The sequence below is a fragment of the Lepeophtheirus salmonis genome, chromosome Z (genome assembly GCF_016086655.4).
Source record: "Lepeophtheirus salmonis chromosome Z, UVic_Lsal_1.4, whole genome shotgun sequence".
Lineage (NCBI taxonomy): Eukaryota > Metazoa > Arthropoda > Copepoda > Siphonostomatoida > Caligidae > Lepeophtheirus > Lepeophtheirus salmonis.
The window spans coordinates 6,481,169-6,493,505 of NC_092584.1; the positions used below are offsets into that span (position 1 = coordinate 6,481,169).

General features: G+C 33.4%; 3 protein-coding genes across 3 annotated transcripts; 2 read left to right on the forward strand and 1 right to left on the reverse strand.

The window, feature by feature from the left end:
* The first annotated feature begins 252 nt into the window (after positions 1-252).
* Positions 253-1,735, forward strand: IntS14 (integrator complex subunit 14). The gene is given in 2 exon segments (XM_071893778.1): positions 253-788; positions 791-1,735. Coding segments are annotated over 2 exon segments (1,377 nt in total). The 3' UTR covers positions 1,632-1,735.
* A 37-nt stretch (positions 1,736-1,772) lies between these two features.
* On the forward strand, positions 1,773-4,631 carry LOC121129996 (SET domain-containing protein SmydA-8). The gene is made up of 5 exons (XM_040725679.2): positions 1,773-2,109; positions 2,157-2,635; positions 2,697-3,330; positions 3,420-3,535; positions 4,133-4,631. The coding sequence occupies exons 1-5, from the start codon at positions 1,968-1,970 to the stop codon at positions 4,274-4,276; spliced, it is 1,515 nt and encodes a 504-aa protein (XP_040581613.1). The 5' UTR covers positions 1,773-1,967; the 3' UTR covers positions 4,277-4,631.
* Positions 4,273-11,772, reverse strand: LOC121129995 (protein FAM91A1). Its single transcript, XM_040725678.2, is given in 12 exon segments — positions 4,273-4,788; positions 4,855-5,221; positions 6,126-6,499; positions 6,567-6,859; positions 7,690-8,085; positions 8,688-8,792; positions 8,794-8,848; positions 8,913-9,013; positions 9,835-10,028; positions 10,098-10,310; positions 11,279-11,363; positions 11,487-11,772. Coding segments are annotated over 12 exon segments (2,415 nt in total). The 5' UTR covers positions 11,559-11,772; the 3' UTR covers positions 4,273-4,628.
* Between the last annotated feature and the right edge of the window lie 565 nt (positions 11,773-12,337).

Genomic DNA, 12,337 nt, shown 5'->3' on the forward strand with positions numbered 1-12,337 from the left:
GATTGGAAAATAATTTAGACTACAAAATGAGCATTAATTATAATTAGCCATCATTTATTAAATTATTTAGGAACTTAATTCCAGCAGATTAAAGGAGTCTGGGAAAGGCTAGGTTGAGCGATAATTTTATATGTGACACATAGGGATGCGGCCTTATGGCAGCTACTGAAACATGAAATAGTTTATATTTATTTAATAAATCTACATGAACTTTGAAACTTCATTCTTCACTGATTTAAAGTTCCTTCAAAGATGCCTACGGTTATCATTTTGGACACAAGCTTGTCCATGCTACGGCCAATATCTGAGAAGGACTTATCTACAACCTATATGGATTTAGCAATCGGCGGAATTTCCATGATTCTGGATCATTTGGAACAGCATTTCAAATTAGAGTATGTGGCACTCCTTCTCCATTCCTCATTGTCAGATGTTCTAGTTGGATTTACCCGCGACTTAAATGTGATTCGTGATAAATTATCATCTATCGACGCCTTTGATACGTCTCGAATCCCATCAGCCATTACAGGACTTTGTAGCTTAATATCTGAGGAGTGGGGCCCATGTCTACCCATTGACTCTATTTTAATAACGGATGGAACCCTGAATCACAATCAATCTCCTTTTCAAAAGTCTCCTCTTGCCCTTAAAGGATCCTTCAATGTGATTTCCTTGTGTCCCATGCCTCAACATGTCCAGGATCATTTTGAGAACATAATTCAAACACTTAATATCCCTGGACGCGTCTATTTACCCACACATCAGTCTGATGCCTTTGCCTCATTACTTAAACACAATATCAACCCTATATAGGCACTCTTAAATTTGGCCATTCTCTATCCTGCACAGTTAGTTTATGCCCACCTCCACGTAGTCCCTATAAAGTAACCGGGGATTTCACGTCTTATACATCCACTCTTGGGAATAGTCTTGATATTTTAGGCTTTCTAACACTCAGTGATGTTGCAAGTCCACCAGTTATCTCTAAACATCTTGTAATAACCACAACAGAATTAGGAGAAGATTCGAGAAATGTCCCATCTCTTGTTGTCTTTCTTCATGGTGCATTTAAAGTTGTGAATATGTGTGCCTTAGTCAAAGTCTCGGAAGAGGATGATTGGTACGGACTTCTCTTTTCTTGCTCTGATTCAAAGAAGAGGTCAAGTCTTATGCTAAGTTTATTTGAACCAGGTTCAAAACCTGTACCCTGGCTCGGAGATATACAAGAATTAGGGCCCTCCTCGGATTTAAATGAAACAACCTTTGATCCATTCCCTGTCCCTCGACGTGGAATGAAACCTAGCTACAGTTCGAATCCTGTTGTTTGGATAAAAAACTCATCACTACAGTCCGATATTCAAAAAATCCTGCGACATGGACGAAAATTGCCCGACAAAACTCCGCATTTTTATAAGGAACTGAATCGTTTGAAAAAAGCCGCTCTTTGCCTAGGATTTCATGAACTATTAGAAGGTGTTGCCGCTATTTTCGAACGAGAGTGCTCGGTTCTTCCCGCTTCTTCACATCCGGATTGTGCTGTTCAGTTGAGACATGCAGCAGAAGAGCTTAGATCGAAGGAGTGTCTATCTTTAGAACATCAAATCACACCTCTCAACCAAAAATTTAAATGATCTTCAATTTTGAAATATAATATTATTAATTTAAGTATTTAAAAAAGGATCTATTATTTTTTATATGATTATGGTTCGTCATTAAATTTCCATATTTCCTGTCATTGTTATTATATTATCGACTCCACAAAATTATTTTTATATACTCAAGTATCAAGTAACTCAAACTAGCACAGGTATATACTCGTATATAAATATATACTCATATATGCATTAAAGTATTGAAAGGTTGCCAAATTTAATTTTGTATCGTGATGACAATATTTTTGTCGGTGTTTCCAATATTTTTTCAATAAATAAATTTAAAAGTAAAATCACACACTACAAGGATCGACTATGAGTTCAAAAAATGAAGAAATGATCTTGGAAGAAGAGGTTCAAAAGTACATTACTCTTCAAGATGAAGTTTTGGGTAAATGTCTAATAGCCAAGAAGAACTTGTGTCAAGGAGAATTTATTTTCAAAGATTCGCCTCTAAGTATAATATACATAATGATTAGAAACGTATCCTAATTTAAATTTTAGTTAGTGGACCATGCAGAGATTCAAGCATTGTTTGCTTAAATTGCTATGGAAGTATTCAAGATGAGAACGAAGATATATCTGTTTGTTCTCGGTGTGGATTACCGCTATGTGGTCAATGTGACGAGTCAGAATTAAATTTGCATAAACCAGAGTGTCATGCTTTATCTTCTTCAAAACGAGGCAAGAGAACGAGTCTTGCATTATTGGACAATGTGTCACTTTTGTTCGAAGTAGTCCTTGTTCTTCGATGTCTTCATTTGAGGGACATTCCAGAAAATTGGTCTCACTTTTTGGGCTTGACTTCTCATGTTGGAGAGAGAAGAGATTCAGAATTGGAAGCAAGAGCATTGGAAGCTTCAGAGGTAGTAATTAGAGATATTGGTATAGAAATCCCCCGGGAAGAGGTACTTAATATTTGTGGAATATTAGATACTAACTCATTTGAAATTCCTTTACCTTCAAGCCCTGGAACAATTCAAGTAGACATTTCAATGAAAAATCAATTAATATTAAATAGTACATAATTCCTCCACATTCTAGGCGATTTATAAGATAGGATGTCTACCCGAGCACAACTGCATTCCTACTGGACATCGATGCTTTGAATCAGATTTATCCCTTGTTCTACGAGCATCAGTCGATTTGAAAGCTGGTGACCATATCACGATTACTTACACAGATTCTCTATGGCCTACTATGGAAAGACGCACCCATCTTCTCTATTCGAAACATTTTAGTTGCATCTGTGAACGTTGCAGGGACCCAACAGAGAAAGGATCTTTTATAGGTGCACTAAACTGCCTAAAATGTGGTGTAGGACGGATTTTGCCAGAGAATCCACTAGAAGATAAAAATGAAACGTCTTGGATATGTATTGATTGTGGGTATGTTTCTCCCCAGGGATTTGCTGAGGACACCTACAATCAAGTAGCACAAGTCATTCAAGGAATGGAAAGTGCAGAGATCAATCCAGAGCAATGTAATAGATTTATCACACTTTATTCAAAAATTTTAAACTCTCAGCATGCACATATGCTTGATGTGAAGCACACTTTACTTCATCTTCTTGGTCATCATGAGGGTTACCTCCTTGGAGATTTATCAAATTATCTCCTGCAGTTAAAGGAAGACATTGCTCGATGTTTACTACAAGTTGCTGAAAAGATTTTACCAGGTGAATTTGAATTAGGAATGAAATTATATCTCAATAAATAATGAAGGATTTGAGTCTTTGATGTCAGTTGTGTATTTATATATTCATAGGAATCTCTCGCCTACGTGGAACTACTTTGTATGAGCTATACTTGACGTATCAACAAAGGGCATTAAATTGGAAAGGCGAAGGGAAGAAACAAGAGGAGATACTTGCAGCTTTCAGGGTAATAATGAAATGTTTATTAACTTCATTTAATATGATATTAGTACCAGTGCATAAATCAAAATCCAATGTTCGTACAACAGATAATCCAGGGGTCCCTTTTTTTTTTTTTTTTCGTAGTCCCCCAAGTCAGGACCGTAGCCAGGTATTAGATGTATGATTTGCATCAATAAGTTTTAATTACCCCCACATTTAAAAGAAAAGGGAAGTGTATGAACTTATTTATGATCTACAGTACATTTTTGTTCAAAAAAAAATTCCAAACTTTTTTGAGTGACTTAACTTTTTTGATGATCCAGCTATAGTGATTTACAATCTCCAATTTTTTCAAGATATATATTTTAAAAAGTAGTTGTTTTACACCACTTCTCCGTGACCATTTTTGTAATTTGTATGTCACTCCCGAGAAAAATCAAAATATATTCCAGTTAGGGATGGAGTTAAGGATCTCATGTATTTCAAAATTATGGCTACGGACCTACTTTAATACTACTTAGGGGCCCATAGCAATACACCCCTTCCAAATGCATCCATGTACCAAGACTGAGATTGAATGTCCCCCCACTATTCAATTTTAATCACTAATTCATCTTTTTAGACTGCTAAGGACGTATTGAGCCAAAGCATTCAATATTTACAATTTGAGCCCAAGCACCAGCCAGAAGGGCAGCTTGCAGAGAGAGCACAAGAGGATCTGAACACATTAACAAAGTATATAGACGAAATAAAAAACCAAAGTTGAAATCATGATCGTTGTTTTTTTATTTTAAATATTATCATTATTAAAGTTTTACTAATCATATGTATACAATAAGTACTTCATTATTTAAAATCAATTAAAATATAAGCTACATAATTAAGTGAATTAGAGTTAAAATTATATATCACAAACTCATTTTTTTTTTTTACTTATTCAAAATATGTACATATCAACAACCAGTTGGAGAAGACTTGGAATTGCATGCCATGGTCGCTTTTAGTATAAATCTTTTGATTAATTATTAATTAATTTGGAATGTTAGGAGAGTCTCATCAAAATATGTAAAGTTATTCAAGAAAATAGATTAAATTAAAAAAAACAAAACAACAAAATTTTACATCTCAGTCAATTCAGTGAGTTTACCATTTTCAAAAATGATATTAGTGGACGGAAAAGGTACTTCGGTAAAATTGAGCTGAGTTGGCCTGTACTTGTCGATAAACTTTGAAAATTTGCTGTAAAAGTTGGAGTTGCGTTCCTTTGATTGGTCCAAACTATATACAAGACAAAAATACGAATTAAAATGCCATGATACATTAACGTATTAAATTAAGACTCACTTGACGGATTTCCATATTTTTTTATCGACAATTTTACGGCTTATGGACTTGTTAAGACCGGAATCAAAGAGTGGTAATCCAAAATGCATATCCAATAGGGTCCATTTATTTTCATATAATTTGGAATCATGACTGTCCTCATTGGATTCAGGAGTACTTTCATCTTCATTGTTAGTTCCAGCACAAGGGTGGTCAATGTTATTTACTTCTTCTTGTAATAAGGATAACCCTTTTTCATCTGGAGGGTTAGGTGCTTCCGAAGGAAGATCTAAAGTACGAAGATTAACGAGTGTCATATACCCACATGTATTATTTATGTCTATGTTTTCCTTTAATTTGTCGATAATATCATGTTCTTTTTCAACATCTAATGAAAAAAAAAAAAAAGATTGTTTTTCATTGTGAATCGATTTGTATTTTTGTAATATTACCGGGTGGTCCATTGATATCTGAACACTTACTAATTCAATAATTAATTGAGGTTGAGCGATTCAAATTAATTTATATTTCGATATATTAATGCATAAACAATTAGTTACAAAACTAATCAAACTTGAGCTCTCTAGATTACGTACAAGTCGAGAACATGAGACTTGAACACGATCAACGAATTTCCATTCGCGCAGTCCTTGACGCTGGGCGTTTCCAGGACCACCAGCTACCCCATCAAGTTCAAAGGTTGGAGAGGAAGAAGGCTCTATCAAAAAGGCCAAACTGGGCCTGAAGAAGGAAAAGAAAACACCCCAGGACAATTATCTCATGCCCATGAGGGCCCATGCATGAGATCTAATGGGTTCACGCTAGATTGCTCAGAGAGCTATCAAAAAAGTGGAGGAAAGAGAATAGAGAGGCCACTTTTGGCATCAACAATGAAAGAAACCCATCCACACTGTTGCAAGACTCTTTTGGACCCCCTACATTACTGACGGCAATCCCTCTACTACACCTTTTGAGTGCGTATCGAGAGGAAGAAGTACAGTGTCCATCATCCAAGCATAGAGCTCCTCAATGCCACTGTCAGCCAGCATTGGTACGTCATGACATAAGACTACATCCAAATCGGGTGCCAGGGCTTCCGCCACCGCCTGGAAGCCATCATTGCCCCTAAAGATGGCTACATTAAGGATTAAAAGAGCTCAGACACACATCTATTTATAGTAATAATTTAGTTGAAATTCTATTGTTAATTAATAAATAATATCTTGCTCAAGTTTAAAATTCAAAGTGTTCAGATTTTAATGGAACCCTTGGTATATAGAAAAATCACTCACTTTCATCAATCGGAAATGTTAGGATTTTGCGTGGAGTCTCAGAGTCCGAAATATACGAATATCCTTGAATAAGAATACAAGAATGCTGAAGAGCATCTAAAATCATAGTCATAGCACCAGCAACAGGAATTTCTGTCGGCTCATGTCCCCAAGTTGTAATAAGTAATTTTGTACAAGAGCGTAGGATCTTGGGCAATTTTCTTAAACGATAACCTCGGACCAATAGTAAAGAGGGAGGCCCGTGCCCTGTCACATGATACAGATACATTTTAAACCAAATAGATGAAAATTCTGGTGTTAATGGGCCCAAATGGGGTGGCAAGGAAGACCCAAAGAGTGTAGTATTGTTCAAGGGTGCCATGGAAACAATAAGACTGTTTAGTTTGTTAGTATGCTTTTTTTGATGTAATTGTAAAAAAAATAATAATAATAATGACTTACGAATAATTTTTAGTAAGAAGTCGTTCCACTGTTGAAGCTTTAAGACTCTGCAAAGACTCACATCGGATTAAATCCAACCCAAGACACATATTTTCCTCATCATCCTTCAAATTTGGATTTTGACGAAGAAAATTTATAGTATCCATCAAATTTAGGGCATGTGAAAAATACCTGGCAGCTTCACCCTCACCCTCCACTTTAGAAACCTTTTCTAATTCAACAACAAAACTATCCAAGGATTCATCTGATAGTTTTCCAACTTCAAACATTGTCACTGCGTGGTTTTTCAAGCCCTGCAAATCATTTATATATATATATATGAGTACAACAGAGAAATAGTACATATGTGATAAATTAACTCAAAACAATCTTGAACGAAAAGGAGACGATATATTCAATTACAGGGCGTCAACATGATTATATATATATTTTTTTTTTTTTGGGGGGCCTGGATTTTGGAAAAAAAACCCATATATTTTGGACAAAAATTTCATGTATTAAATTATTTCCCAAAAAAATCAAAAAACCAAATGTATTCACAGAAAATTAAACTTTAAAACAAAAAAAAATTCAAAAATTAAATTAAAAAAAAAAAATTTCGAATATTTTATTTTAAATATCAAGTTTATTCCAAAAAAAATTCAAAAATCAACATTTATTCACAAAAAATTAAATTTTTTGGAAAACAATTTCAAATGTAAAATTTTTTGGTAAAAAAATTCAAATATTAAATTTTCTTTTAAAAAACAAAAATTTCTTAATTTGGGGAGACCTACAGTCCACCCCCTACGGACACCCCTGAATTACCCTGTTCACAACATATTTGGGTCAATTATAGGGTATGTATTCAAATTTATTTAATAAATCTTGAATTTTCATTTGATTTACAAAACTTAATTTTGCCCCATTATGGCCTTTCAAATATATCTAATTATTTCAAAATGACGATTCACGTTTGCTACTGTAAGTAAATAAATCAAAATAATTTGTTGATAGAAATTGAAAATTCTCTGAAGAATAAAAATGAAGGTAATCCTAACTTTATTTTCCAACAAGTCATTTGAACTTGCTTTGGTGCTGACGCCCCACACATGCAAAAATGTGTCCACGAATATATAATTACCGGTGATAAGTTTCCCATCATCAAATAAGCTGTTAAAGTGGAATCAAAGATAAATGCAATCTTTTTAGCAACAGAATTATTGCTTAAAATGGTTCCTTTATCCGAATTCTCATCAACGACAAGTTCCTCGGAACTATCATTTATAATTTCTTCGGATTCCAAAGCTTGATTCAACTCTCTTAAAAGGGAATCATCCTCGTCTGAGCTAATCGAGACTGAGTTCCTATTAAACGAGTTCTCTTTTTTCTTGGAATATGGATCAGAATGATTGTACCAGGATGGGTGCAAGTCATTAGAGTCGATCTCACAGTTTTTCTTTTTAGCAAAACCAAGGCGACAATAAACAGAGACAGCATCCCTTGCACTATTTGCATTGACCTCCAAGACGGCTGCCAGCTAAAAAATAAAACATTGAATGTTATGTGGCGTTATTATGAAGCCATTAAAATTAGAACCCGATTAATATAAAAATAAGCGACCAAAGTTTGCCAATTATTATCAAATGTATTAAGATTACTTAACACTTGAAACTGGCATGACTAAAACGGCCATGTGGAAAGCTATCTTCCATTACTCACTAAATTAATATTTTTGATACTAACACACATTGTAATTGCTTTTAATTATTGTAGTTTTCAGGATTTTTTAGAAATTATTTGATTGATTGATTAGATTCCAGGCTTAGACACGCCAGCTCTCAAATAAATAGAATGCCTTTATACTAAATACAATATTAAATTATCAAAAAGTTTAAATATTATAATGAGAAACATTATAATGTCTCAAAATCTAGACAGATGAACTGTTTAGTAATGGCTGTGAGAAAAGTTATAATGAGTATACTTGTCGTTATTTTTACTTAGCTTTCAAGAATTCATTTTAAGAAGAAATGGCCCGATTATTCGGGTTTCCCCGTCCACAAATAATTTGTATCCCCCCACAAAATATATATATATATTGATCGGATTCCAATGAAAAATTTAAAAAAATCCCTTTACTTCTGACACAGAGGTATTTTCATCGATGGACACGAATATTTTGTACATTAGAGTCTCCAAAAAATCTCCCAAGACCCGATTCATGACAAATCCTTCTAAAGGGGGGAACTACTACATGATCCTCTTCGAATATAGGTACATCAAAATAGAGCATACTTTTCCTATGAATAGAAAAAATATATTTAGATATATATCAACATGTTTGAATACATTTTGAATACTTACCTATATAAAGATAACACAGTTTCGTAATTTAAATGTCCTGCAGGACATGGACCAGTATCAATTAGCTGCGTAATGAGCATACGCTCATATTTATCTAAGTACTAAAAATAGAGATATTATATCTGAACATTAAGTTGTTTCATTTAATCAAATATGCATTAATAAATCATATATCGAACATTCAAAATGAATGTCAAAGTTTAGAAATTTGCGTATGTGGTTGGGAATGCATGCAGTTTCGTAGTCAGACCATTATCCGAGGAGGGAACTCCAAATTCTAGGAGAGTCAGGTCCATGATTTGGATTTTTCTTTGTCGGTTGACTAGCTAGAAATGACATTTTTAATACTTTTTTTAAAAGCCCAATATTAGAACTTATCATTTTTTTTTTTTAACTTTCCAAAAATACAATTTATTTAACATTTATGTTAATATTACTCCCTTTTGTAGCCCACAGACCTGGTAGAGACAATATTAAATCAGCAATTGTTAAGCACAATAATTAAGAAAGTAGCCAAAATTCTGCAGTTTCAGTATAAAAAAGTTTAAATTATGTTTATATCTCATTTGGGGGCACATCCCTCTAATAAACCCCCAAATAGTAACTGTATTGAATGCAAATATTCAATACATCATATGTCATATGGTTTCAGCGACCGAGGGCCAGAGGGGTTTGTTCACCAACTACTATTAGTTTTGTGTTCGTCCACATTTAGAAAAATAAAAAAATATCCGCATTTTCTAGTTAGATTTATCGAAATACATACAAATATTGTATTTTTTGCCAATGAATATGCAAATATTTATACAACTATTCATGCAGAGTTTGATCCCCCCAAAAAAAAAAAACCCGCCTATGAGCCCAGGGATGCAAATCTGAACATTCGATACATAACTAAACTTTACACTTGTATCAATTATACCTTCAAATCATCCTCGGATGAGGTTACCGTGTTCACAATCCACCAAGGAACAATACTAAAATTAGAGATAGGTTTTGTGGGCAGAAGCTCCTTACAAGAGCGAGAACGAAAGAATCCTCCAAACTTTTTGGAACTTCGACTTTGATTCATCAAATCTATGTATTGATTTCTACCGATCCCGAGGAGTCGCAGACCTAATTTAACCAATGAAAGAGAAGATAATTATGATTGATTAATGAAGATATTTTAATTTCACAATTTACAGTCAGCGGCAGTGAAATTAGGTAGTGAATCATAGCTCTTTTCTTGGTTAATTAAGCTCTCAAGCATTTGAGAATAGTAGCGAAAGGGATTTGTGATTTTAAAGTCCTTAATAATCTCTGTAGAGAGATGGTAAGGGAATAACATAAGATTACTTCGGCCATAATCGGATAAGTCCTCGTAATACTTTTTCTCATCTTTCTTGATGTGGCGAACTAAAATCGAAAAAATACAATTTTACACATTAAATATATGAATATATATATATTAGTATTAGGCCAACACAAAGGCAATTTGAAGAAAAATAAAACAAACTTCGTAGTTAATATAAACAGGCTCAAAAATTCATACACTTATTTCGGTCACTCATGGGCTCTATATATTTAGATTTATGAAATGGATTGAGGTGGACAGGAATTTTAGCTAAAGCAGCCCCCTTTTAATTTTTTTATAAGAGCCACTTCTTACTCAAAATATAATACCATATATTATGTAGTTATGTTTTCACTTATTATAATGAGCAATGATCGTAATTTATTTGTATATCAATACTCCTGCTAGTAATAGATTCCATAGATATAGAAGACTATATTAATCAGGATCATTTGAGACTGTGAGTGTCATAGAGAAACATTATATCATTTAGTATTTACACACAGGGGCGTTGCTAGCTTTCATCCTTTGGAGGGATTAGCCCCAAAAGTTATCAACAAAGTAATACTTTTGTATAGTGAAACTTGGACCAATGGAATGCGAAATGAATGGGATATTGCCGTACAATTGTTGATAAAAATTATCATCAATTGACAATTTAGTTCAAACATAGCAATATATTTGTAATTCTGTTTCTACGATGAGGTAAAGACAGGATTAAAAATGTATAGCTATGCCACGACATGATATGTAATAATATGACCAATAAGAAAAAAAGATTGTACATCCTTTTCCTAGAGTCTTCATTTAGTCATTGATAATGATCGACTTTGATTTGATATTTCAAATATAATTCAATTTGTCTTTTTGTGACTCTTTAAATACTATTACTGGCGCAAAATAATGTTTTAATACAAATGGAGTCTAATAAATTAGTTTAACAGATTTAAGTGTTATCCAGACTCATTTTGGAGAAAAATCATATGTATTCTTTTATTCTGTGTTGAAGGGAGACAAGATCAGTGCATACTTAGATTCCCACTATAAGAGAGCTGATTTTGAACACTGAATGTAATGATTGCCTTCGCGTATTCCTCATAGGCATTCCCCAAGAGCTAAAGAGACAAAATATGAATATTATTAATAGAAATATAATGTAGAATATTGATTAAATTATTTGTTAGTCGATCAATACACGATATTTTAATTAAAATATATATTAAGAGTGAAGTCCTTACTTGTTTGACAGAGTTAGGAACTTTTGTCCATTCTACATTCTGACGGATTTGATTCTCCACCTCAATATTCATTCTGTTTCGTAGATCCCCATTCGTTATGCCTCTATCCCCTCGCTGCTAAATTGACGTATAATTTAATTATTCTGGCTATTTATTAGTTACTAAGGAAATTAAATAGGATCGAGCATTCCTCTTTTCCTTACGACTCTTTGGTCTTCTTCATACATGACGTCATTCTTCATATCAGTAGTAGTAGTAGATAGTCCCTTCGCATTATCAAAAGTGTGAAGTACGTCAACAAAAAAACAACCTTGTACAAAAATCAAGAAAATAAAAAAATCCTCATTTTTAATTATTATTAATATACATACACCCCAATATTTGATAGACATATTTTGAGTCCAATAATGGATTACCATTCAAATTAATGGGGAAAGTTTGTGCTATAGTTTAGAATTTTTAATTGATTTAAGTGACTTATATTGTTCCCGATATGACCTTTCAAATATAATGTATACTTTTTTTATTTTGTATATCAATTTTGGCTACTTTGAGTGCAATTTGAGGCTCACCCAAAAGGTTGATAAAAATAATTTGCTGATAGAAAAAGACGATAATTTGTCAAAGACTACAAAACATGTACCCCACATTCAATTTTGAGAAAAATCCTTCTGGCTTCCTTTTGTACTGACGTGTCACAGAAATAAAATAATATCTGCTTTTGCTACATCCTACCACTTGTGAAAAGAATTCTATGTCATGCAGGCACAAATATAACATTACTTAGCTACTTATATAATATTAATATCAATGCGTAATAAGTATTGACTAATGTCAACGTAATGTTTCTT

Excerpts from the sequence above, each read along its gene's own strand:
- LOC121129996 (XM_040725679.2), top strand. The coding sequence starts at position 1,968 with ATGAGTTCAAAAAATGAAGAAATGATCTTGGAAGAAGAGGTTCAAAAG. Across the intron at positions 2,110-2,156 it reads TTTCAAAGATTCGCCTCTAA|TTAGTGGACCATGCAGAGAT; the intron begins GTATAATATACA and ends TTTAAATTTTAG. Across the intron at positions 3,536-4,132 it reads AGATACTTGCAGCTTTCAGG|ACTGCTAAGGACGTATTGAG; the intron begins GTAATAATGAAA and ends TCATCTTTTTAG.